General features: G+C 51.9%; 1 protein-coding gene across 22 annotated transcripts in view; it reads left to right on the top strand.

Moving 5' to 3' along the window:
• Positions 1–27,266, top strand: part of EPB41L1 (erythrocyte membrane protein band 4.1 like 1) — a 119,852-nt gene that overhangs the window by 89,631 nt on the left and 2,955 nt on the right. For 6 of the 22 annotated variants that reach the window (XM_057530295.1, XM_057530296.1, XM_057530297.1 and 3 more), the window contains 11 exons: positions 1,145–1,327; positions 3,670–3,774; positions 7,773–9,776; positions 10,283–10,390; positions 11,436–11,846; positions 13,616–13,720; positions 15,780–15,863; positions 20,347–20,433; positions 21,199–21,282; positions 23,282–23,362; positions 23,668–23,784. In XM_057530295.1, coding sequence (XP_057386278.1) covers positions 1,145–1,327; positions 3,670–3,774; positions 7,773–9,776; positions 10,283–10,390; positions 11,436–11,846; positions 13,616–13,720; positions 15,780–15,863; positions 20,347–20,433; positions 21,199–21,282; positions 23,282–23,362; positions 23,668–23,784 — 3,369 coding nt within the window. The remainder of the gene's footprint in view (positions 1–1,144; positions 1,328–3,669; positions 3,775–7,772; positions 9,777–10,282; positions 10,391–11,435; positions 11,847–13,615; positions 13,721–15,779; positions 15,864–20,346; positions 20,434–21,198; positions 21,283–23,281; positions 23,363–23,667; positions 23,785–27,266) is intronic. The other 16 variants (XM_057530314.1, XM_057530311.1, XM_057530313.1 and 13 more) reach the window with 12 other exon arrangements.

Consider the following 27,266-nt stretch of genomic DNA (forward strand, 5'->3'; position numbering starts at 1 on the left):
CCAGGGGATCTCTAGCCTTGTCCAAGGGCAAGCTTGCCTTCCAAGTAGTTGTTCCAGAATCACTGATCTGACTTTATAATAAGCTGAGGTTGTCTATTTCTTGTCCTGAGTCCTCAAACAGCTTTGCAGATAAGGGTCCTTGGGCTGCCAGCACACCTGCCCTGCCTCCAGAAGTAGGCAGACTACTGCTGGCTCCTGTGCAAAGGCTGGTCCTCACTTGACCTAAGGGCAGATTACTGTCTCGTGCTGTACCGCCCAGAGCTCCGACTTGGCAATTTAATAGGGACACTCCTATGACTCTGGCTGTACCTGGCTCGGTTCTTGTGCCCAGCCTTGGGACTTACCTCCCTTCTTCCTGGTCTCTAATTCTAATCTTCCTGAACACCCCACAGAGCCCTAGTTTCTCTGTCTGACTGTATCTCACCCTGTCTGCCCTTGAGGAGTTGGTACCCACAAGGAATCTGGAAGATCCTGGGTGGTTGGGAAAGGTAGTGGCTCACAGCAGAGAGTGCTGAACATCGTCTCTGCCCCTGGTGTGGAAGGAGGGCACATGTCTCCGGACGTCCTTGGATTTAGAAGGGCCCTATGGGGCCTGAGCAGTGACACACGTTGGGCTAGGAGGGGCCTAGACTGAGGATCCTGCTAAGCACAGTGGTCCAAGTCGTGGCCAGAGGTAGGGACCAGGATCCAGGAGGCCAAGGAGTGGGCCAGAGCAGCCCAGTGAACGGGATTGGTGATTTCTCACTGTGCTTTGGTTGTAACCGGAGGGAAGTCACCTCTGCGCCTTGTGAAATGAAAGGGAACTTACCCAGACCTGTGGGATTTGGGTTGACTTAGGTGTTCCAAGGCCAGGAGCCAGGCAGGGGAGAAGAAAAGATGGTACTTGGCTAGAAGTCTCCTCTTCTTAACCTTAAGTGCTTTTTGCTCTTCTCTTTAATCTTGAGTGGTTTGTGCACCTGTTGGGGCTAATCATCCCTGCCGTGCTTGGCTTGTGGGACGCTGTGAGGGTGAGACAGGGCCATGGATGGGAATCACCTTGCTGATGTAGGGTGGTGACGGGGACCGTTACCATTTTCACCATGCCTTGCATCCTCTTCTTGGAACTGTTCCTCTGATACCTGACTGTCCTCTCTGTGCACCCTAGTTCTTAGACAAGCCAGAGGATGTCTTGCTGAAGCACCAGGCCAGCATCAACGAGCTCAAGAGGACCTTGAAGGAACCCAACAGCAAACTGATCCACCGGGATCGAGACTGGGAGCGGGAACGCAGGCTGCCCTCGTCTCCCGCCTCCCCCTCCCCCAAGGGCACCCCTGAGAAGGTCAACGAGGTAGGTCTCACCCGAACCCAACTGGGGCCTTGGGTAAAGCCGGTGGGGAAGGTTGCTATGTACTGACTTACCCTCCGCCTCCACGCCCCGTTGCTGCATAAGGTGGTGATGGAGATAGGGCAGCAGGTTAAGCTGAGGAGGACACATTCACTCACTCTTGGAATCCTGGGCCCCAGGGACCACCTTGAAAAACTCAAAAGACTCACTGTAGCGTGGTGTATTTCCCTTCCATCAGCCAGAGTGTAATGGGGAAGGGGTGCTGGTTAGAAATGCAGGTTCTGGGGCCCCAACTCGGACCTACTGAATCAGAGTATTTGGAGGTCGAGCCCTGGAATCAGTATTTTAAACAAGTGCTCCAGGTGATTCTCACACACACTAAATTTTAAGAATCCTGGTAGTTCTGTCCAGTAACCGGACCCCTTTCTGCCTATTGTGAAAACACAGATGGGGGGAGTGTTCCTTCCTAGGAAGATCCTCAGAGCCCACCAGAAGGGAACAGATCCTCTAGGAAAGTTAGAGCTGTTCCCGGTGCTCCAGAAAAAGATCCCACATGACCTGTCTTTCAGAGTGGAAAGCATGGGGTGTTTTCTCACTGAAAAAGAGAAAGGTAGGATCTTGAGAATTCCTGTATTTATAATCCCAAGCTGGTATTTTTAGCACTGCTAAATCTTGGCAGTCTTTACCCCCGTTTATATTAGGTGTTTTCTCTTCAGTGCTGCTGCTTACTGGTCTTAAACCCTTCTGAGGTCTAGACTCACAGTGCCTGGGTTTGAATTCTGGCCCTGCTGCCTGCTAGCTGGATGACTCTGGGCTTGTTACTTAACCCCTCTGAGCCTCCCTTAGGTAGAGATAATAAAAGTACCTAGTTCCCAGGACTGTTGTGAGCATCCAATGAGATAAAGGATGGAGGGGCCAGCAGAGGACCTAGATGCTCAATGTGCGTTACTTATTGTTTCATTTGGAGAGCCTTGGGACTCTCACACAGAAGGTTAATTTCAAATCAGAATCCTCTTTAAAGTTGGGAAGGACCCTCGGAACCCAGTTGGTTCAAGGTCATCATTTTACACATGGGCACAGAAGCTCAGGAAGGGGAAGGACTTGATCAGTGTCATAGCTGATAGAAGAGGGGCCAGAATCTGATTTTCTTATGTCCCAGGCCACTGTGTTTGCTATTAAATCACAGCTGCCTGGGAGCAAGACCAAATCATATGAAGACCAGGAGAGAGTCAATTGTGCCTGTGCTGCCCTTTAGAGCTTTGAAAATTGGTGATGCAGCTGTGATCTAATAAGTGAGCCTTTGATTGAATCAGCACTCCCGTGGCCTCGACATGCCGGGTAACAGAGGGCCTTGTCTAGCGAGGCTGCTGTGGTAGGTCCCTGGCTGGTGATTCACAACGTCAGGGGTGCTATGGGGGCCTCTATGGCTGGTGCAAGGGGGGCAAATCTCTTCACCCACTGAGGGCTTCTGTGGTCACCGCTGGCACAATCAAGACACTGAAGACCCTGGATGGGGCCCATGAGGCTGGTCTAGTGATCCAGTTACACACCCCCCTCCTCCTGCCCTGAGAGACACTTGATCAGAGTGGCCTCTAGTCAGTCCTGAAGTGGATAAGGTGGGTGCAGAGGCTTCCAAAAGGGTCAGACTCCAGCAGAGAAAGGAAGGCTGGGCACTGGAGAGCTGGACTCTGGGGAGTTGAGGTGCCTCTGAGGAGCCTGGCATGGGGGTGCCCCACCTGCTGGTGATAGCTGGAACTGCCAGAAGATGCATCTTATTGAAAGGTGGAGTCTATTCCACCTCCCGTCCCCCTACTGCCTCCCCGCAAGAAGTGTAGTCCATTGCTGGAGAGAAGTCTGGTCCAGGAGCTCACCTTGGAGCGATGGACCTTTTAACTGGCTTACAGGTCCCAGTGGCATTTAGAGGCTCTTGAAGATTTGGGAGATGAGAGGAGCTGCAGCCAAGGACTGGACTGGGTCCTTGGGTGAGTGACATCACCCCTCGGAAGCCTCACTGCCTTGTCAGTCCATCTAAAAGGGGACCAGAATTGCCACTCCACAGTGTTGTTGGGAAGGTCGAGTGAAATAATGGACATAAAAGCACTTTATAAACTGGAAAGTGCTGGACAGTCCTGGGGCCACTGCTGATGGTAACTGGAATCCCTGATCCAAATATGGGCTCTCATGGTGTGGCTCCTTCCTGAACTAAGGATGCGGGATTTACAGAGCTGGGCTATTCACGGACTCTGTGTGTGTGTCTCTCTCCTGCTTTCTCTCTCTCCCCCTCTCTGTCTCTCCTTCCCTTCCTCCCTCTTCCCCTCTCCTCCGGCCCTGGGCCTCCCCTGCAGTCCCAGAGGACCCAGGACACCTCTCAGCAGGACTTGGCACCTGAGCCTGGGACGGCCACAGGCTTGGAAGTGTTCACTCAGAAAAGCCTCGCAGCGTCTCCTGAGGTTACTGTCGTCACCTCCCCGCCCACCCAGAACCACCCTAATAATCTTAAGAAAACCCTTTCTCTGGGCTGAGGGGGTGGGCCAGACTCTGCCCTGCAGGTGGGGGCAGTGGGTAGCTCATGTTGGCCCCGTGCTGTGACAAGTGAGCATCCCCCGTCCCAGGGGTCCACAATGGGCCAGCCCGTCCCTCATCCATGGTTTCTCAGGAAGGATAGGACTGAAACCATTCAAGGAAGACAGAATGGTCTGAGTCGCCTTTGGCTTAAAAAGGGCAGGTAGAAATGACCTCTCAGGTCCCGCTGAGGCAGGTGACCTGGAGGCAGGTTCTGACTGCTAAGCTTGGGATCAGGGATCATGGCACCTAAATACCTCTGCTCTGAGGTCTTGTCTCTGTTCAGAAGCCTGAGTAAGGTCTAGCAGTGACTAATTATCCCCTCCATCCCCTGCTTCCATTCTCTAAGCTCCCCTTGGAGTTTGGGTCTGTCAGGGTCCCCAGGCGGGCAAAGGTGGGCGTCTTTCACCAGGGAGCATCCTTGGGGTTGTACAGATGTCGGTCAGGCAAGCATTCTAAATGAGGAGAGCATTGCTTCTCTGCCCAGGATGGCAGTAGGCCGAGGGTCCTCGGAACTTCCTGTGCCCCTGCGTGGATGCCGGGTGGAATCCAGGCCCAGGAGCAGGGGGCTGCATCCTCCCTCTTTGCTGGGACTTCATAGACCGTCGGGATTGGAAGGGACCGATTGATCATCTGGGTGAAAATTCCTTCTCCCTGATAACCAACCCTCCTCTGTTGGCATAGTGTGTATGAGGGCATATACCGTTCTCTATTCCCAGAGAAAAATTTTGTAGCTACTAGAAATGTCCTGGAACTGTAAGAGAGCCGTGAGTCAGCTACATAAGTGGTACAACATAAATCACAGTTCTACTCTGAATTTTTCCTAAATGTAAAAATAAAAACAAAACTAGGAGCACTCTTGAGAGAAGTTGGACAGGAGTCAACAGCATCCCAAGGTTAGGGAAGCAGTGATGGCTTGGAGCACAGAGGTTCGCGTAGAGCCAAGCACAGGTACCCTTACTTGGGGGGTTGCGGGGTTGGGAGGGCAACATGCGCCCTTCACCAGCATCCCTGAAAATTGTCTTTCCAGCCTCTTCCACAAGGGGGCTCTCCCTGTTCTTAACAGCAGTCCATTTTGTCTTCAGTCATCTGTTGGGAGGTTTCCGTATTGAATTATAACCTGCCCTTCTGAGTCACCTGCCTGTGGGCCTCGCTCTGCCCCCCGGCGCCTGTAGTTCCACCCTGCATCCTCCTCCAGGAAGGCCCGTCAGAGTTCAGCGTCCCCTCTGCCCCCCAACTCCCACTTTCTTCCGCAGCTTCTCCCGTGGTTTCTAGAGGGCTCCTTGTCCTGGACCCCTTCCTCTGGGGGTCTCCTGTAAATAGCAGGGCCCAAAATGTGACCCAGAGCTCCAGGTGGACCCTGAACAGCCCGGGGTCAGCAGAATCCTGGCTGGAGATTTTCTTCCTGTCAGCTTGTGTGGGAACAGAACTGGCCCCACTCCTGCTCCCAGCTCCCAGCTCCCGTTTCGTGGCCAGTCTTGCTGCAGTGGCGCCAGCTGACAGCAGGGGGTGCTCTGAGCAGGCACTGAAGGTCCCCTGGCTCAGTGGAAAGAATGGCCCGGCGGCTTCCCTGACATCATTTATCCTGTGAATTGGGTCAGAGAGCCAAAGCTTTCCTCTTTTTGTTCAGACTTTTTCTCTCTTCAGGATTTTTACTTGTTAGATGCAGAGCCTCTTCTTCCCTCTGGGAGCCTCAGTTTCCCCTTCTGAAATGAGGGTAACAGGACCTGCTTCACAGGTCGCCATTTGGATTAAATTTAATAACTTCTCCAAAGGGCTGACACTGCCTGGCACACAGTAACTAAATATAAGTACATGTTTCCCTTTTTCTTACTGCAGAAACTTTCTGTTCTGTGCCAGCTCCCACCCCACTCAACCTAGTTTCTAAGCTTCTGGTTGCTAGAAACTAGTTTCTATTTAGACGTGGGGCAGGAGTGTTCCACAAAGGGTCTCATGGACCGTCTTTGGCCATCATTGCCGGGCTGATGATGTCAGTACAAGCTGAAATGGGAGCAGCTAAAGGCGCCTGCTTCCCAAGTAGAAGAGAAAGGAGGCTTTGTAGGCTCTCAAAGCTCTTCCCTCTGGGATGGTTCAAGTGTTGTTGTCCTGAAAGCTTAACAACCTGAAGTAGAATCTCAGAAACCCACGCAGATTTTGTCTGGCCCGCCCCCCTTCCTTTTCTCTCTCTTTCCTGTTGGCAAGATTCTCTTAATGAGGTTTGATTCCCTGACAATCACGGAGATTTTGCTAAAATGGAGCAGGGGGAAGGGTGGGGGAGGTCAGAGGGTTTATAATGCTCCCTTGATCCTTCAGAATCCTTCAGATCTTCTGGGATCTGACAGACTTCTCACCAAGTCATAACCTGAATTGGAGCCCAAGCACATGGGAACCTGCCCCCTGCTGTTGTCAGGAGCAGTTTTCCGCACATCTTACTGTGGAGCTTTTCACAGGACACAGAATCAGAGACTGGGTTCTAGGCCTGCCTTTGCCACTGGCTCACTCTCTGACCTTGGGCATGGTGCTTACTTTTGCCAGCCCTCAGTTTCCACATCTGTGCCATGAGGGGCTTGGGTCAGAGCAGTGGTTTCAAAGGAGGGAGGCACTTCTGGGCACTAGGGCAGCCCAGGCCTCCAACTTCCACAGGGGGGCGCCTGTATCTGTGTTACATATTGGATTGCCATCAAGATTTTGTGTGAAGAAAGTATTTTGTGGTTGCAAGAAGATTTAAATCCCATTGGCCTTCTTGCTTTTTTGGTGTCGTTGTTGTTCGCACCTCGCGGATTGCAGGATCTTAGTTCCCCAACCAGGGATCAAACTCAGGCCCCTGGCAGTGAAAGCACCGGGTCCTAACCACTGGACCACCAGGGAATTCCTGGCCTTCTTTCTTTTTTAACAATTCTAGAAGTCCATCCTTCCCTCCTAAGTGTTGCTTGAAAAACTCTAGGGGAGGTAGAGGGCTGTTTTGTTGATGGTTGACAGTGCTGTACTCTCAGTGCTTTTGACCAATGATGATGCTTGGATCTTTAGATCTTTTCCTTCTATGATATGTTCTGGTCAGTCCTCTTCCACTCTTTCTGTGGATTTTGTTAGAATTCTCCAAGAATAGGCCTTGGTATTTGTTTCTTTGGGAATGAACTCCACAAAGTTCAAGCTGTTTCAGCCATTGTAGTTACTGGCACTAACCTCTAGAGCTGGCCGTTTGGTATATTTTGGTCTAATCTCTTTCCTTCCAATTAGCTCTTGCAGAAAGGTCCAATTCCAGGCTGTGGCCTGTGAAACTTAACTCAGTGCCTCCCCAACAACTTCACATTAGATCGCAGTTGGGACCCATATTCCATTGGTTGTAAGTCAGCAAGGCTCTCAGGCATCAAAAATCAGACATTCTTTTCCTGACTCAACTAACTGTGACCTTGAAAAAGTCACTGACCTTCTCTTGGCCTCAGTTTACCTATTTGCACAATTAGGAGATTGGACTGCAGGAAGTCTTAGGAGTTCTTTTGGCTCTAGCCTTCAAAGATTCCATGTGATGTAAGCTACTTTCCCCTCTGACACTGGCAGCTTTATTATTAAAAGAGGAAGAGTCCTGGACCATCTGTGGATTTCCATTCCCTGATGGTTAACACGGGGAGGGTATGAGACCGCATCCCATTTTACCCAGTTAGGGTGGTGGTTGAGGGCATCAGTAGATAATTTGTTGGGTGCCTTGATGGGAAGAGTAGCCTTGATGAGGCTGACCAGCATTGTCATGCCTTCCTCTCCCCAGCCAGTTGACCTTGACCGAGGGGGCAGGTTGACCTTGGTCCCTTCTTGCAGAGGGAAAAAGTGAACCCATTCTTCAGGTGCCTGATATTTCATGTTAACTCTTCTTGCTCCAATTAAAACGCAGGGTTCAGAGCATTGGGTATTTATAGAAAGAGAGTACCTTAGGCCAGAAGAACTCAGTCTCCTAAAAGTGACCACCACACAGCAGGAAGAAAGGGAGGCAGGCCTCGCAGACATGCTTGCTGACGGCAGACTCTCCAAGGTAGACGTCCTGGTGGACAAGTTCACCTTTGAAATGGCCACAGAAGAAAAGGTGGGAGCCAGAGGAGCAAACATCCAGCGACAAGGAAGAATGATCATGAGCCCTGAAGACTTCGAGTCAGTGTGGGGGGAATGCCCCTGGGTCAGGGAAGGCCCAGGAGGGGCTTCTCTGGCTGCAGGCTGCACGCTGGCAGGAACGCTCCCAGAGGGCTCCTGGTTCAGGGTGGACCCTGGGGAGGCAACCATCAGGAAGCAGCGGGCCTCCGGGGGTCAGCTGGAGGGCCTGGCGGAGCTGAGGCAGGAGCGGGAGGAGTTCCAGGCTCACAGAAGACCCGCCGCCCCAGCCACCGGCCCCGCAGAGGTGGATGTCCCCTCTCTAGCCTCCGACGCGGGAGGACTCCAGTCGTTTCTGCTGGACCCAGCCTACGCAGAAGCCAGAGCCGACTCGAGCGATGAAACCGACACTTCCTTTGCAGAGAGAAGCTTCTATTTAAACTATGGAGAGAAAGAGTCTGAAGACCAAGTCCTCCCTCCGGCCCTGGAGGAGAGAGAAGAGCACTTAGATGCCCCACCTGGCTGTGAGACCGGGCGGAAGCTCTCGGAGGAGCTCACGGAGAGCTCAGAGCTGGACTCCTCCAGCCCGTGGGGCTCTGCTGCCGCTGTCGGCAGAAACAAGCACCATGAGGGTGAAGCCCACTCAGCTTCCTCAGAGGGAGGGGCGGGGCCCCCCAGGAACCAAGGACCAGATGACCTGGAGGTCTTTGTCAAGCAGCTCGGAAAGGGACCTTCTCCAGGGCTGATGTTTGCTGAGGACTGGGACGAAGCCCGGTGGGAGATGCAAGGAGAGTCTACCCACCCAGCATCCTCAGTAGCTGCAGAGGAAGAGACCCCCCAGAGTGGAGATTTGATGGGAAAGGCTGCGAAAAGTCCCCCAGGAGAATGGAACCACTCACCTCACAGAGGAGGGGGCGTGCGTCCAGACCGCCAGGCCTGTGCCCTTCCGTGGGCCATCCCTCCTAGTGATGTCAGGAAGCCAGCCAAGCTGGACAGAGGCAACTTCCTGACCAGAGAGAGGGGACCAGTTCACACCCAAACAGGAGAACCTGTGACAGAGGACAGCAAGGCCCCAGTGTTTCTTCAGATGGAGGCGATCACCCCCTTCCCAACCTCGCCCCGTCCCTTTGCGGCTCAGACATCTCCAGAGGAAGCTTCTTCAAGCCCAGCCCCTTATGGGTCGGGGGAGCCTGTGCAGCTCAGGGACCGCTTTGGAGAACAGTCCCCTGTATTTCTCAAACATGCCCATCCTCCTAAAGAGAGCCCGGAGCCCAAGGACCGAGTAGGGCTGGCTGTGACCCCAGACGGAGGTGAGCGCAGGGCCCCTCCCATCGCCAGCAGGAAGCCCAGAGTTGTCCCTGAAGAAGCCCAGGGGTTGCTGTTCCCTTCAGGGAAGCAAAAGGAGATGACCTCTTTCCAGGCTGGGGGTCAAGAGGGCTCCCTGGAAGATATTAGCAAGACCTCTGTGGCCAACAAGATTCGTATCTTTGAGACCCACGGAGCTGAAACTCGCTGGGCGAGTCAGGGTGAAACCAGGGCCTTTGCAAACGAGTTGTCTTCGGAGGCCTCCGTGGGGCAGGTCGAGCAACAGCGGAGTAGGCGTTTAGACCTGGGATTTGCTCAGTTCCAGCCCCCAGGGGACTTTGCTGCCCCCAAAGCCACACATTCCTCCATGATGCCGCCAGCTACCAGACACTTCCGGGAGGGCATTTCTACCCCATCCCCCCGGGAAGGATGCATGGACGTCGAGCTCGTGTCCCCCAGTCCAGGCTGTGAAACTACACTGGAGGAAGCTACTGGGGGAACTGGCCACGTGAGCCCCCGCCCCCATGCTGCCCCCAGCCCGGGAGCTGACCGCATGCCGCGTAGCTCTTTAAAAGCATGTTTCTGTGGCCCCTCGTCATTACTGCCACCAAAGGCTGCTTGTCCATCCCTATGAGTTCTTTAACCTAAACGGGCCTGAGCGTAGCCCAGGCGGAATGACGGTTTCATCTGCTTGGCCCATGTTAGCTTAGCCACACAGACCCTCGGCTTTTGGTGTGACCTGGTGCCCGGAGGGTCACACAGCGCCGGTGGAGAAAGTGGCACCCCCTCCAGCAAACTACACATTTGCTTTGCCTTGCTGCCCGCACCTGCTGGGTTCCTACCGTTTTGCTTGGCTTGTCCAACGATCTTCCTTCATCCTTTCCCTTCCCTGGTGCTCCTGCCTTGGGGAAGCTGACAGTCCAGAGGTTTCCATCCTTCACTTCTGGCTCCCTCTCGGTCCTAGTGCCAAGTTCCTTTCTGCCTCCTTAAGACTAACTGTCTTCTCTAATCCAGAACAAATCCGGAGACACGGTCAGGCAAGAGAAGCACGTTACCAGCTTAGCAGCGAATCCCCCAGGAAAGGGGGGGCACCTGAGATTCACCAGCCCCTCAGGCCCTCAGGTCTCTGCAGCCCCTCGGTGCCCTGATGACCTGGTCATCTTCGCCTGGCCAGGGTGCATCGCTGCCTTAGATCCCCACCTGCTCTGGCAGCGCCTCTTGTGGCAGCTCAACTCTGGCTTGTCTGGAATGTGTCCTCACACCTCTCAACCTTCCAGAAACTGGCTAAATGGAGGCTTGTCTAGCAAGTGAATCTCTAAGTGTACTGAGTCTCTAGAACCTGAAGCCAAGTACTTTAAAAATATTTGGTGGGGGTTAGATTGGTCTTCAAAAAGAATGTCGTAAAACAGCCAAAAATGTGTGTGGTGTTTAATCCCTGACAGGCCAGTTGAGAGGTATGTATGTCGGACAAGAGTTGCTGGTCCCCCTCCAGCACTTCCTTGGCCTGCTGTTGTCAATTACACTGATGGGACCAGAACCTCCACTCAACGGAGCTCAGGGTTGAAGTGATGTAGCACCCAGCTCCCAGGAATTACCCCGTGTTGCTCCTCCCCCTAGACGATGCTGACCCCTCCCACAGAGACTCAGTGGAATTGACAAACCGTGTTGGCTTCCTCTTTGTTTCTCAAAGCTCTTGGCTCCAGCCTCTCTGCCTCCCTGTCCTGGGTGGTCCTGAATCCCTGGGTCTCCCTCCTTGGTTTTTGCCTCCTTGATGTCCGCCTGCACGGATGGGCCTGGGGTCCGGGCTCCCATCCCTGCCTTGTGCGCAGTGCCGCTTCTGATAAGCTCCCAGATCCAAACCTTGGATGGGGCCTCCTGTCCAGGACCAACTGGCAGGATGTGTGCTTTGTACTTGCTTCTGCCGTCAGCCGGAGACCCTCGGAAAGGAGTGTCCTCACTCTTGAGAAGTGTTCTTTTTCTTTTTTTAAAGCTTATTATGGTGTCAAAGAACCTTTCCGGGGGTGTTTTTCTTTTCCTGACCTGCACTTCCATTTGGGGCATCGAATGGCCCCGAGATTTCTTCTGTCATTCACCATCTTGATTTCTCTCTTTCTCTCTCTCTCCCCCCATCCCACACCCCCATTCCTTTGATTTTACCTGGCCATAGAGAGCAGGGCTGAGGGAGGGCTCCGAGGAGAAAGTCAAACCGCCACGGCCCAGGGCCCCAGAGAGTGACACGGGAGACGAGGACCAGGACCAGGAGAGGGACGCGGTGTTCCTGAAGGACAACCACCTGGCCATTGAGCGTAAGTGCTCCAGCATCACGGTCAGCTCCACGTCCAGCCTGGAGGCCGAGGTCGACTTCACAGTCATCGGCGACTACCACGGCAGCGCCTTCGAAGACTTCTCCCGCAGCCTGCCTGAGCTTGACCGAGACAAAAGTGACTCAGAAACCGAGGGCCTGGTGTTCTCCCGGGATCTCAGCAAACGGGGCCCGAGCCAGGATGACGAGTCTGGGGGCATCGAGGACAGCCCGGACCGAGGGGCCTGCTCCACCCCGGATATGCCCCAGTTCGAGGTACAGTGGAGCATCATCGGGACCCGGGCCCACTGGGCACTGCATGTTCAGAGGGCCCTGGGCCATGTGTGAGAAGACTGAGCCGCCAGCCTGAAGCTCTGTTCCATGTTGCATGACCGCCCCTCTGCAGAACAGCATGGTTCTGTGCTCGCATGTTCGGCAGCTCGGTTTACCCCTAACGTGCACTCCCGGGCGCTTTAACCCTGTGATCCCATCTCTTGCCTGAGGTCAAGTGATGACAGGCAGTCTGGTCCTACTCGACTCCTCCTCCCCCTGTCTGTGTTGCATGGCACCTGCAGAGACCGTGTGCTTGTGGACTCACGGGGGCGCCTGCGCCTGCTCTGAAAGCCAGATGGTGTTTTCTGATCCCGGCCCTGGCTCCTCTCCGCAGGGCCTGGGGTCTTGGGGTAGCGGTGGAAACTCCTAGAGAAGAGGAAACGTCATCACCTGGGGGACACAGGGGTAGACTGCGTCTGGGCGTCTCTGTTCCCTGTCCTTCTTTCAGAGGATCTTTGTTCACATTATTCGTTTGCTCTCCCACGTCTTCCAGCCCCAGCTACCTCCCACGTTCCAGGCATTGAAACAGGAGCTCATCTACTCTGGGCTTTCACTCCATGCTGTACCCTCTGGAGAAGGTGTCTCCTCCCTTTCTCTGCCTTGCAAACTTGTCACGTTCCAGGGCCAAGTTCAGATAGCACTTACCTAGCAAACGCTTTCCTGACAACCCTGGGCAGAAGTGTTGCTCCCTGCTCGGCCCCCTCGCTCTGCAATGCTTCTGCTTCCAGCGGTATCACAAGTAGTCAGGTTACTGGCTGACAGGTCTGCTTTCCTACCAGGTGGCAGCTCCACTAAGCTTGCATATTCCAGGCACTAATAATGATTAACTGAATGAACGGCTAGATCTCTGAGTTACAACCATCTAGAAGAATCTCCTCTTAACCACCCTCCCAACAAGCTAACTTTCATTCATTCATTCAGCTCACATATGTTAGCACCTGCTGTGTGTATAGCCATGAACTAGGTTCGATGGAGGACTCAGAAGAAACTAATCATTTAACATAAGACTTCTAGAGGAGGGGTTGGAAACTGGTAGCCCTGGGCCAAATCTGGCTAGCAGATGTGTTTTCTTTGACTTTGATTTAAAAATCAGGACATTGAATATAAAATCCAGGGATTTTTTTTTATATCATTAAAAAAAAAAAATCAGATGATCTGGTCACTCAGGCCAAACCTGAGTGGACCCAATGTGCTCTCCAGTTCACCCCGGTCCTCAACAAGCCCGCCTCACTCGTTTACATCTCCTGCCTGGTCCCCCCCCCCACAACCCCGGGCCTCCAGGTGTGACTCCTTCTCTAAAGAACAGTTCAGAGAAAGCAGCTGGGAGGTGGTGGCATAACCACTGAAGTCATTCAGGACTATGTATATCAGGAAAATGCTGAGTGTGGGGCCCGGCACAGAGCATGTTAATTGAATGGTGAACGTTCTCTTAATGGTAGCCTGAAATCCAGCATGCAGCCACCATGAGGTGGTATGGCGACAGGGTCACGGGCAGGCTGTCCGGGTGCTGCTGGTGGTTCTGGCTCCCCTCTTGGGCTGTTTGTCTGTGACATCACACCAGGCCTCTTTGGCCCTGGGCTTCGACCCCCTCTGGAGACTTGGTCAGCGGCAGTGGTGGGAGATAACCTGCTGACCCTACGCTGCAGTTGCCTGTGAGTAGGAGTCGTGCCGGGGCTTGAGATACAGAGTGTTCTTCCCTCATCTGCCTACAGCCCGTGAAAACGGAAACCATGACAGTCAGCAGCCTGGCTATCAGGAAGAAGATCGAGCCGGAGGCTGTACTGCAGACCAGAGTTGCCACTGTGGACACCACCCAGGTAACCTGTGCCTTCCTGTGCACGCTGAGCCTAGGTACTGGGCATTTAAGGGTGGGGTCCCCATCATGGCCAAGCCCCTTGGCCAACTCTTGCTGCCTTGGCTCCCCCGGGAGCCACCATTTTAACCCTGATGCTCTTCTGAGCTTCATTGTCCTCCCTGAGCTCCGGGTGTGGGTGGTGGGATGGGTTCTTATCCTGGGCAGACGACACCTCTTAAAGCCTCAATTTTCCCATCTGTAAAATGGGGAGGGTCATGTCTCCTTCATCCTCCTGGGAGTGTTATAAGGACTAGTGGTTAGTGGATTAGACCATGGCTTTCAGATCGCTTGAAGGAGGTGGAGAGGTTTCTTAAGATATCCCAGGGGAAGAGGAGAGAGAACCCAATTCAGCTTGGGTCAGAGCAGCTCACATTGGGTCATTTTTTTGTGTGTGCATGGGGGTTCCACATCAGATTGACAAAATGAACAAACTGAAAAAAAAGATAAAATGTCGTTTGTCTTAGCAAGATGAAACACACTCAGTCCCCCTGGAGAAGCTGTTGTAAATAGACACAGGTGCATTACTTACAGTGCATTTCCTAAGTTCCTTTTGTGGTTTTTAAGCTTTGAAAATGGAGACTAAGGGTCTGATAGATGCCCTCTTGGTTCTTTCTGGCCAGAGGAACCGCAGTGCTGGGGACTTTTTTGCCCTGGAGACCAGTCTTTGTCTTAAGAACTAAGGAAATATGTAAATCTACAAAATGTGGGCAACTCTGTCGTTTCCAGAATTTTTTCTCTCACTTTTATAACATGCATAGAGGTTTATGAGGCTGCTAGTGCAGCTGTCAAGACTCTTGAGTTCTGACAAGCTGTGTGACCCCGGGGCAACTTACTCCCTCTCTGCTCTATTTTGTTTTAGTAACGTGTGTTGATTTTGTTTTTATACAGAGAAATACAAAGAAAACTAAAAATGGCCCCAAATTTTACAGCTCAGTAACCCCTATTGACATCAAAACAAAATAACAACAAAATATTCACAGTTATGAAATTTGAACAGAACAAAATGAATTTTTTTCTCGTGACTCCTCCCAGAAAAAAAGATATATGCACATACCAACATATGTCCTTATATCTCTAGGTATTTAAATTTTTTACACAAAAGAGATCATTCTCTTTTACACTTTACCTTTTTTCTTTTTTAAATAAATTTATTTATTTATTTTATTTTTGGCTGCGTTGGGTCTTTGTTGCTGTGCACGGGCTTTCTCTAGTTGCAGCGAGCGGGGGCTACTCTTCGTTGTCGTGTGCGGGCGTCTCATCACAGTGGCTTCTCTTGTTGCGGAGCACAAGCTCTATGCGCACGGACTTCGGTAGTTGAGGCATGTGGGCTCAGTAGCTGTGGCTCGAGGGCTCTAGAGCGCAGGCTCAGTAGGTGTGGTGCACAGGTTTAGCTGCTCCACGTCATGTGGGATCTTCCTGGACCAGGGATCAAACCCGTGTACCCTGCGTTGGCAGGCGGATTCTTAACCACTGCGCCACCAGGGAAGTCCCTACCTTTTTTTCTTAATACTTACCTTGGAGATCACTCCATGTTGGCACATGTGGCCCCACCTCACTCTCCTTGTTCCCCCTTAGGAGTGGATCCTGATTTAGCATGCCTTTATCACCCATCAGTGGACCTGTGATGGTTTTTGTCTTTTGCAGTTAATGTTGAATGCTGCAGTGAACTTTTTTGTTCAGACTTCCTGGCGAAATTTTCAAAGTTTATGCCTGAAGGGTGAATCTCTAGCAATGGGCTCGCTCAGTCAAAGAATACAGGCATTGAAATTTGGATAGAATGTATCAAATTATCTGGGATTATTTTCCCTTTGTGAAATAAAATGATTGGAATGAGCTGGAGGACCTGTGAGGCCCCTTTGTAGTTTGGTCTGTGTGTGGACGTACCCCCTCCCCAATTGCATGTTTGCTCACACTGCCTGTCACTTGGTACCTGGGGATGCCACGAGCCCAGGTGGCAGATGTTGCAGGCGTATCTGGCACTCTCTCTCTCTTCCCTCTCTAATAACTCCTCCTCTGGCCAGCAGGTTGATGGGACTGCCCCAGGGGGGAAGGAGTTCATAACAACTACTCCCTCCATCACCACGGAGACCATATCAACCACCATGGTAAGTAGGACCCGAGACCTCCCTCTCTGACCAGCCCCATTGCCCCTGAAACAGCCAGATAACAAGCTAACCTCGCCAGCTATGGCAGGAAGTCCTCATCCGCCCTCACAGCATCAGGTGTGGCACACACAGTCAAACTTTTATTGTCTGACACACAGTCAAACTTTTATTGACTGGCCACAGGACATCCAGTCAGACCTGTTTTGCAAATTGAATAATGTAGGAGGTGGCATCCCTGAGTCTTAGTCATCTGGACCATCTCAGCTACGGTAGGGATAAAGAGAGGATGGTACTATTTGATTAACTGACTGTCGGCAACACAGGAGGATTGTGCCTGAAAGTCCTCCCTGAGTGAGGTCCATCCTCCTGGCAGCCATGGCTCAGGATTTGGGACTGTGTCCTGAGGGACCCTGTGGTTCTGCTACCTATTTGCTGCCTGACCCATGAAGGAAGGTCTTTAGGTGTCCTCATCTGTAAAATGGGAGTACTCCCCATTCTGCCTGGTTCACAGGCTCTTAAGAGAGTTCAGTAACATCAGATTCTTCAAATGATGACACAGCACAGCTAGCATTCAGCCACAGGTTATGATACCATGCAGTGTGCTCCTGGGGTAAAACCAGAGCTGTGAAGTGGATGCTCTTTTTTCCCATCCTTTACAGATGAGGAAAATGAAGTTCAGAGAGGTACAGTGACTTACCCGAGGTCACACAACCAATACGTGGTAGAGCCAGGTCAAACCCAGGCATTCTGATTCCAGAAGCCCCACTGTCCACCTCAACCACTCTGCTCCCTCATCCTGACCGTTGTGAACAGTGGCTGCGTGGGGCTGGGGCTGGGGCTGGGGCCAAGCAGGTATCAGTGCCTGGACCAGATCTGTCTTGAGCTGTGGGAGGTTGTTTTCAAATGCTTTCTCTTGCCAAACCCCTGCTATGCACATAGGAAGAAAATTACATTAATTTAGACTACCCAGCAGGAAAGTTTTGAGTAAACAAAGATTTTAAGAGAAATAAGCCCAAACCAGTTACCAGCTTGCACACTCTCCCCTGGTCACTCAGTTCCTCCTCTCCCCTCACCCCTTCACCACGTGGCATCAGGATGCTTATCGGGCTAAATGTAAATTCGTACCATGGTGCACAGGCAGTCATATCATTCATTTACTCATCCATCCATCCATCCATTCATTTGTTCTAAAAACATTTCTTAATCTCTACTCTGCCCAGTATGGGGAGTTGAAGAAAAGATACTGCCTGTTAGAACTCATTCATCGAAATAATAATCACAGGCACATCTAATGGGCTGTGCCTTTGTGTTTAGGTCCTGGGCACACAGTGGTGAACAAGGTCCAGCTCTCCCACTTCCTGGCTGGATGACCTTGGGCAAGTTACCCAAACCTTTCCAGACCTCAGTTTCCACTTCTGGAAAATGGGGTGAGGGGAAATAATAGCATATCCCCCAAAGGGTTGATGTGAGGCTAAACTAAGGTAATCTATGCAAAGCCCTCCAAAGAGTGCCTGGCACATTACAAGAGGTCTGTAAATGTGAGTGGCCGTTATTTTTTCCTGCCTTTCCTAGGGAGCATAGGGTGTGGAGTGACACTGTAGGAGCTGGGGAAGGCTTTATCTAGGCGGTGACATCTGAGCTATTCTTGAAGGATAAATTAGGGTGCAGTCACGGGAGGAGGTCTCCTAGGCTGTGGGAACAAAGGATGTAAAGGCAAGGATGTGAAGGAGCATAGCATTTAGGGAAAGGAAGTGGTCAGTGAGGCAAGATGTCAAGCGTGTGGAGGGGGAGCAGGGGGAGAAGAGGCTGGGAAGGAAGGCTGGGCCAGGGCTTGAAGGGCCTCGAATGCCATGTATGAAGTTCCAACTTCATCCTGGAGACCATGGAGAATCACTTCGACTTTTTAAGTAGGGGCATGATGTCATCAGATATGTGTTTCTGTGTTTGAGAAAGATTACTCTAGCAGCCCATGTGGAACATGCCTGGAGCAAAAAATTCCTTCCCTTGGGGGCGTGGGGCCCTTTTTTTATTCTCCTTCCTTCCTTCCCCTCCTCCCTCCTTCCCTCCCTCCTTCCTTCCCTCCTTCCTTCCTTCAGCAAATATTTACTGAACACCCACGATGTGTGAAGTAGTGTGCCAGGCGCTGTGAATCCAGCTCTGCGGGAGACAGACAGCATCTCTGAGCCCACATTCTACTGGGAGAGACCGGAAGAGCAGGCAGGGAACTAGTTTAGGGGCGCGGGCAGGGCCAGGGTGCGAGGAGTTGGAGGCTGACCAGGAGGTCAGGGTTGAGGGTGCCTGGAGGGAGGAAAGTACAGGATTGGGTCACTGGTAGAACGTTCAGGTGATAGGAGGAAAGACGGGCCGCGACGCCGCTCACCAGCCCCGCTGGTCTCCGAGCGAGCGCGGCCCTGGGAACCTGTTAGAGAGGAAATTCCCAGGCCACGCCCCAGACCTACAGACTCAAAAGCTCCGGGGCAGGGCCCGGGGGTCTCTGTTTTCACAAGCCCTCCAGGTGACACCCCTCAAGTCTGAGAAGCGCTAATAGGAACAAGGAGCACGGGGAGGGGTGCTCTTTAGCGGCACGTGTGTGTCGGGGGTGGGAGGCAGCGAATTCCATTCTGGGTCTGATGAGTCTGAGGCGCCTGGGGGAAAGTGTCTAGGAGACATCGGTTTTCAAGTCTAGGGTTCAAGAAAGATCTGAGCTACAGATAAAGCGAGAGGAGACAGTGGCCTCGATGAGGCAGTGGAAGCCTTGAGTGGCTAAGGCGGCCCAGAGAGAGGCGGCAAGGAGGAGAGCCCGGAGTCCGCCGGAGGAAGGGCCGGGGGCGGAGATAGCGGTGTCACCTTAGCCACGGAGAGGGGCTGCGCCTCCTAGAGGCGGGAGAGGGGACTGGCTGAAGATACAGGAGAGGCAGGCGGAGCAGCTGGCACCTTGTTCTGGAATGACCTGTGTCCCCATCAGTGTGAACGTGGAGGTGAGGCTTTTCCGGGAAAGAGGGGTCAATGGGAGAAGAAGAAGCTTGAGGGGAGAAGGGCCTGGAGGGACAATAGGATTCAAAGGGGCTAGTGGCTATTTCCTACCCTGGGAGAAAGGAAGCATTGAGCCCAGAAGGCTGCCCTTTTAAGGCCTGCTTCTGGGCCACATTCTGGGACTGCCTCTGAGAAAGTAAGTGCCTTGTGGATGGAATGCCAGGTAACCAGGTCACCGACAGCCTCAGCTGGAGGCAGGCCTCGGGGAAAGGTGGGGCGAAGACAGAGGGCTTCTGTCCTCACCCGTCCCCTGGCAGGCAGAGGTCCAGATCTAGTACCCTGCAGCCCACTGGGGAGCTGCAGAATGGACACAGCTTCTGGGCCCCTGGACAGACAAGGCTGAGCCCTGAGATGGAGCAGGAAGTAGGAGGTAGAGGCCGGCAGCTGGGCCCCTTCCAGATGTGGGCCAGTAAGTCTGGGACCAATTCCAGGAGTATCTAGCAGTTAGACTCCAAGGTAGGACCAGGAGAGCTGGCTCAAGGGCAAGTGTTCCAAGGGCAGAGTGGCATGGCAGAAGGAGTGCATTGAATTTGGAGTCTGACCAACCTGGGTCTAAATCCAGGCTCTATCACTCACTTTCAGGAGGGCTTGAACAAGCCACTTAACATGCCCTGACCTTCCAGTTTCTCAACTATAAAACAAGAATATAAAAACAGTTTCCTATGGTTGTTCAGAGGCTTAAATGAGATCATGCATCCTTAACACAGTACCTAGCACATAGCGAGTACTCAGAAAACAGTAGTTAGTATGTTCTTAGTAGCCAGCCTGTACTCCTATATTTACCTGACAGATTTCCGTTTGCAAAGCCCTTTCTCCTCTGTTATCTTCATAATGTCTCTGTGAGAGTGGAACAGGGGTCCCCTTTTTAAAAACTTTCTTAAGACTTTATCTTTTGAGAGCAGTTTTCAGTTCACAGCAAAACTGAGAGGAAGGTACAGAGATTTCCTGTAGACCCCCAGCCCCGGCACACACACAGCCCCCACCACCAACCCGTTACCAACACCCCTACCAGGATGGGACATTTGTTACCACTGATGAGCACACACTACAGGGGTTCCTTTATGTAGGTGAATCCATGAGGCCCGGAGAGCGGAAGTGGCTCTGTCCGGGTCACGTGGCTGGAACGTGGCAGGGCCAGGACCAGAACCTGGATGTCTCGACTCCTTTGTTAGTGCTTCCAGGGGGCAACGCTGCGTCTTGTTCACCACAGTGTCCCTAACGCCAGGCACTCAGTAAATGTTTGTTAAATGAGTGGGTAAGTGTGTAAGCATGTGTGTGAGCGAGCGAGGGAGGAACAAGAGCAGACTGGACTGAACGATGCCTTCAGCTCTCTGCTTCTGACGTCACTTTTCAATCTTGTGGCCGTGAGAGCTGCATGGCCACGTGCTCCAGCCATCCTGAGGGCCTGCCCACCTGAGACCTGGCCCTCTGAGCACTATTGTTTCCCCAGGAGAACAGTCTCAAGTCCGGGAAGGGGGCAGCTGCCATGATCCCAGGCCCACAGACGGTGGCCACGGAAATCCGTTCTCTTTCTCCGGTAAGTGGGCAGGGCCAGCCCAGGCTAGGGGACTCCAGGCAGAGAATGTGGACGCGGGTCCACAGGTGGCCTGCAGCAAGTACGATGTAGAGCGTGGGAGGCTGCCCCTTTAAGTGCAGCACCAGGAAATGGCATCACATTCAGATGCCCACAGGGCTCCCTGGTCCCCACCAGAGTCTCATCCATTGGTGGTGCCTGTGATGTGACAGCTGTTTTGCATCTGCTCTCCTTACTGACCAGGAGGAGCAATGGACTGGGAGTCCAGAAGCTTGGATTCTGGACCCAGCTCTGTTGGTGGCTGCCTCAATCGCCCAAGTCTGTCACTGTGAGGTCTCTTGCAGCTCCTGTGTTCTCCAAATCTGTTGTTTTCATCATTTAGTCCCAGAGAGAGCACATTCCCAGCCCTGACAGGGTGGGGGATTGGGAGGGCTCTGTTTCCACCTTGGATCCCTCTGTTCATTCTTCTAAGATGCCAGGATTCTTAAATTCTAGGGTCTCGTTAGGATTCTGGACCTCAGGGATCTCAGGTCCTAGGAATCTTAGATTCCAGGGTTTGAGGATTTCATGGGTCTAGCATTCTGAAGATTCCAGTATTCCTGAGTTCTTAGACTCAGTGGCTCAAAGCATCTTGGCTTCCAAACTTCACCTTCCTGGGACCCCCCCGCCACCCCGACTCCTCACTTGGTTTACCCCACCCCCGCCCCCCTCCTGCAGAGTCCAGTGTCCTCACCTGAGCCCTGGGTGGGGGGTGGTTATATTCTGCAGATCATCGGGAAAGATGTCCTCACCAGCACCTACGGCGCCACCGCGGAAACCCTCTCCACCTCCACCACCACCCATGTTACCAAAGTGAGTAGCAGCAGGATGTCGTATGCCCCCAGCCTGGCTGTGGGGCTCGGGAAGGTCATTGCCATGGCTCTGCCTTGTAACGTGGACAGAGAAGACCTGTGGCATTCCCAGTTTCTGGAATGCTGTGAGCTTTGTTCTGTGATAAGGGTCGTCCTAGGTGCCCACCTGCCCTTCAGTGTTGACAGCCAGGCTGGGGGGATGAGACCATCTCCTTGGAAGAAACTGTGAACCGTGGCGTTTGCGCCTTATAGATCCTAAGTGCTGGAGGGATTTAGAGGGGGGCGATTGAAGGAAGGCTCAAAGAATGAGGAAGGGTCTTCTGGAAAAAATGGGGTTTGTATAGGGTCTTGGGAAGCCAGGGCGGACTCGTGAGGGAGGATGCAGACGTTCTAAGCCACAGGGAAGATGGGAACAGAAACTGTGTGTTTGCTTATTCATTCACTGAGCAAATGTTAGTGAGCATCAACCTCACACTGGCCTCTGGGCTGAGGGCTGCTGGAGGGGCTGCAAGCAATGCACACGGGGAAACAGGAGAAGCGGTCTCTGCCAGGAAGAAGCAGCACGTAGGGGACGTAACTGGGAAATTAGGTTGGACTGGAGGTAGGGGAAGCAGAATAGAGACAAAAGACAAATCCCAGGACAAATGTGACAACAGAGAGTCTGAGTCTGAGAGCCATTGGAAAGCCATCAAGGTTTTCAAGATGGGGAGTGACCCAGTGAAAAGGGGTTTAAGGAGAGAAGATTAGGTCCACCAGGATGTGCAGGCAGATGGGAGAAAGAAGAGAGAGAGTTATGGAGAGACTAGGGATGGAGGGCCTGGTGCAGGATGCGGGGAGGAAGAGGCAGGGCCAAAGAAGGGAGACATTCCTGGTGAGACAGCCATGACTTAGCCCATGAGGACAGAGGGCTGAGGACAGGCTGGCCAGCATGTCCATGCCTGAATGGCCAGGACCCAGGGCAGGGATGGAGGCCTGGAAGAGAGAGGCCAGGGAGCCAGGATGGGTTGGAGGTTTTGCTCAAGCATCAAAGGAGGAGTCTGGTAGGCAGCGCTGGCCCTTGATGAGCAGAGACTGTCCCAGCCCTGCTCACTCCCATGCAGCACGGTCCCCAGAAAGCACCCACTCCTACCAAAAGCATCAGTGAGCAATGATGACGTCACTGAAAGCTTTATGGGAAGGTGCTCCATCACACACCCCACTGCATACAGCTCAGATAACTCTTCTTCCCAAAGTCCCTCCTAGCCCTGCCAACTGGGAGCCCCCCTCTTATTTCTGTCCACTCCTGACCCCAGCTGGGGTTTCCCTTAGCCCCCACCCACCTTTAATATGCCAAGCAAGTAGGTCCTGCCCCATCTTCTACTTGTAAACTTGCACCCGAACCCCATCCCTTCAGAAAACAGTGGCGGTTTTAAGCATACGTATAAGCATCTTCAATGCAGTTTTCTAGTATTGTTCGAAGTCATTTAAAGTAGAACCTTGTCACCATTCACATTTCATTCATGTGTTCATTCAACAAATCTGCATTTGGCACCTGCCCTGGTCAGGTTGGACAGGGGAGTGGGGGAGGAGGGGATCCAGAGATGAACAAAGCACAGCCCCTGCCCTCATGAGCCCCAGCCTAGTGAGCAAGGCCGGGTCACACACACAACGTCAGAACAAGGCAGAGAGGCCCAGAACCGTGAGAGATACGAACTTGCCGCTCAGGGAGTACCGAGGCAGGAAGGAGGAAGGATCGCTCACCAGGGTCAGGGTGACAGCATTTGAACCGGGCTTGGAAGAGCTAGAGGGGGCAGCTTGGTAGTTGGGGGAGTGGCGGCAGCCAGGCAAGATGTGCAGTCTGAAGTCCCAAAACCAGAAAAAGGAAAAAACCGAGGGAGCTAGGAGAGAAAGCGACTGCTGGTTCCAGCCTTGCCCTTGAGGGATGCTTTGGACCGGTCACCTGTCGAGGCTGCTGCCCCAGCAGGACCCAAGGCTGACCTCACCTCCCTCTCCCTCTGCAGACTGTGAAAGGAGGATTTTCTGAGACGAGGATCGAGAAGCGGATCATCATCACCGGGGACGAAGATGTCGATCAAGACCAGGTATGGGGATGGGGAGCATGGCTCCCAGTGGCACTGCCCAGGCCCCAGGCCCTCCCCTATTGGTTTACCCGTGGATGGCTGCATTTGTGAGCAGGGATGTCCACTTCCTACTGACCCTGTCCAGAGGAGAAGCCCTCAAGGGAGGGGCACTGAATGGGAGTCAGAAGGAGCCAGAAGACCTGAGCTCTGGCCTCTCCCCTTAACTCCTGGTCCTCAGCTGTGCGCTGGAGGGGCCTGTTGGTCTCCATGGCCTCTCCCGTATTCCACATGCCCTGACTCCTCACTTTGCCGTTCTTGTCCTCCAGGCCCTGGCTTTGGCCATCAAGGAGGCCAAACTGCAGCATCCTGACATGCTGGTAACCAAAGCTGTCGTATACAGAGAAACAGACCCATCCCCAGAGGAGAGGGACAAGAAGCCGCAGGTGAGGCTCATGGGGCTCAGCAGCCGGGAGACGGAGGAGAGAACGAGGTCCTCCGAGGGGCATTTCCATTTGAGGACCCACCAAGAGGCTTGGTCCCCAGCACAGCTCTGACCTCCCCAACCTTCCTGGTTTGGGGCTCCAAGTGGAGAGGTAGCTCCCTCAGATACGACAAATCAGAGTGCAGAGGGGAAGGAAGGCTGGTTCCTTGGTTTCTCTGGGGTTTCAGGCTCCAGACCCAGAAAAGTAAATCCAGAACAGGGGAGAGAGAATTGACAGTGGGTACTGAGGTGTGACAGACAGAGACAAGCGTACCCTTACTGGCCATTGCCTGTAAGCTGGAAGTCAGAAAAAGTCCTGCCAGGCCCAGGGCCACATTCCTGTCCCTGACTCTCTGTCTCCATCACCGGTCACTGGACGTTGCCAGGGAGGAATTTTTTTTTTTTTTAATTGAAGTATAGTTGATTTACAATGTTGTGCCAACTTTATTTTATTTTTTAATTTTTTAAATTGAAGTATAGTTGATGCCAAGGAGGAATATGATGGCCAGAGCCCTCGATCCCATCTGTCTTGCTAGATTGGAAACCCTTCTCAGGCCACCTGAGGCGAGAACCTTAGGGACCCCAATCCTTACTCTTTCCACTGAAGGGCTATCAGTGCCTTCGTGAATAAGAGGAATGAGATGGTGCTGGAGCAGAGAGGTCTTTTAGCAGCTGAAATTGGGGGAAGCTGGGGGAAGGGTTCTGGCCCCTCTAGAAATTTACTGAATTTTGTCAGACCAATAATAACAAAATCTCACAGACATTGAATTGAGTGAAATAAGTCAAACACAAAAAGTACATACAATGTGAGTGCATTCATAGGAAGTTCAAAAACAGGCCAAACTAATCAGCGATGATCAAAGTCTGAATATCGGTTCCTTCTGGGATGTGACATTGACAGGGAAGAGCCACGAAGGGAACTTCTAGGGTGCTGGAAATGTCAGCGTCTTGAACTGGGGGAGTTGCATGGGTGTGTATATATGTAAAAATGGGTCAAGCTCCACACTTAGATTTGTATACTTTACTTACTTCACACCGTATACCTCAATGAAAAATAAATGCATTTCAAAGTCCCCCACAAACAGCAGGTCTCCCTTTTGTCCTCTTCCCTGATGAAGAAACCCAGTGTTTTCTAGAAAGATACAGAATGTTTCTTTCTCATCCTTTGATTACCACCCACTTCGTGTCAGAAGGAAAAGCACTGAACTTCCTGCAGTGATGGAAATGATTTTCTGTGCTGTGCAGTGTAGGAGCCACTAGCCATACACGGCTGTTGAGCACTTGAAATTGGCTAATCTGAAATGAGATGTACCTTGAGGGTAAAATAGGTGCCGGACTTTAAAGATTACGTATGGAAAAAGGAGTATAAAATAGCTCAATAATTTTTATATTGATTAAATGATAATGTTTGGATATATTGGGTTAAGTAAAATACATTATTAAAATTAATCTCACCTGTTTCTTTTTACTCTTTTTCATCTAAATTAAAACATTTGAATTTTAATTTAGAAATTAAAATTTTCTATATAGCTGGAAAATTTTAGAAAACCAGAAATACTAGAAAATTTAGAAAATACTGTCTAGAAAATCTATTATCTAAAAGATTTTAAATTCCGTCTGTGGCTTCATTTCTGTTGGATAGCACTGGTCTAGAAGATGTATAAACTGATCACGGGCAGAGCCTGCCTCCCAGCCTTCCTCAGACTTTCAAGTAAATTGTCACTCCTGTCCTCTCAGTTGCCCAGTTATTGTTGCTTTTTGTCCCCCAGATCTCAGAGTGGTAGAGTGTAGGTCACTTGCCAAGCTGGTGCTGGGCTGGCAGTATCACCTGGGGAACACAGATACTAGAAGACTATTGCCATAAAGTCTGACTTAGAAGTGCTGGGCCAGGACCTGGGAATCTTTATTTATACGTTGGTCCTTAGGAAGTCCATGTGCAGCCAGGTGTAGGAGCCACTGATGCAAAGAACTCTGTGCTGGGAATCAGGACCTGACTCCAATCCCAGCCATCCTGCTGACTTGGCTGTGTGGCCATTGGGGTCTCAGTTTCCTCATTTGCAAAAGGAAGAGATGGACAAGCCCCCTTCCAGTTATGTACAGTCCTCTGGCTGTTTGTTTGCTTTCCTAGCTTCTGGTATCTTCTCCATTCCCCGTCTCACTCCTCCTCGTCTTTCCTGGGGCATCCCAGCCAGCCCCCCAGGCTCCTGCCTGCCCGCGTTCCCTGGCCATTTGGAGCTCTCGTCCCAGCCTCCACGTCCTGCCCACCCCATGCAGTCTTTCACATCTGCCCACCTCACTGCTCCCTTTGAGGTCTCATTCCCTCCTCCTCGCCCCTCTTTTAGTCCTTTCTTTGCTGCCATTGTCCCACACATCACCACACACCCTCTTTCTCTCTCTTGGATCCTTCTGTAAAGGTCACCTTGTTATGTTGTCCTGGAGAAACAGAAGTTTCTCCCTTGCCTTTTCTGCCCACCTGCTTTCCCATTAGTTATCGCCAAGTAGGAACCACCTCTGACTTTTAATATAGTCAGACTCACTAATTCTGGGGGAGAGGTCTTCTCTGAATTAGAAAACTCTTTTTTAAAGTACTTGAAAAGTGTTGGCTTGATGGATGGATGCATCTTGGCACCCGGGATGATAGTCCTGACCCGAGTCTCGGTCCTGACCGTTATTAGCTGCGCAGCTTTGAGCAAGCTATTGAACCTTCTCGGCCTGTGTTTCCTCATCAGCCAAATGACAATGACAATGACATAGTAACAATTGCGGTAACTTATGGAGTCCTTACACTCTCCAGGCACCTGGCTGTGCACTAGGCACAGTACTGTCACCTGCTCATTCATTTTACAAAGAAGGGAACTGAAGCTCTGAGATGTTAGGCGATTTGCTCACAGATTTGGAGCTGGGAACACAAAGAATTGGTTAGAGAGTCAAACCTCATCTGTTAGACTCCAAAGCTGCCTTATGGCCTTAATCTCCTGACCACGCTGACTGTTCGCAGTATCTATCTCATAGGGTTACTGATATCATACATCTACAGTAGTAAGCACCGTGCCTGGCACATAGTAAGTGCTCAATAAGAGTTAATTATGACTATCATTACTATTAACACAAAGTAAGCTAACAAAATGCTGCCTGTTTGGACTCTGCTGTAATAAACAGAAGAATACATGATCATACAGTATTGTTTAGATGTCCCCGGTCCTTCTGAAGTGTCTATGGGCTTTAGAAGATATCCACAAACCCAGAATCATGTTTACACTGAGTTTTGGGCAGGCACTTTATTAATCGATGAGGAAACTTAAGGTGAAGCCGTCACTGTAAGAAAAAGTCCTCAGAAAGTAGCAGAATGGAGTAGAAAGAACACACCTAGCTTTGGACTCAGAAAGTGTGCCCAGAGGAACCTGCCTGGGCCTCAGTTTTCTAATCTACAAAATGGAGTTAATC

The sequence above is a fragment of the Balaenoptera acutorostrata genome, chromosome 15, assembly GCF_949987535.1.
Source record: "Balaenoptera acutorostrata chromosome 15, mBalAcu1.1, whole genome shotgun sequence".
NCBI lineage: Eukaryota > Metazoa > Chordata > Mammalia > Artiodactyla > Balaenopteridae > Balaenoptera > Balaenoptera acutorostrata.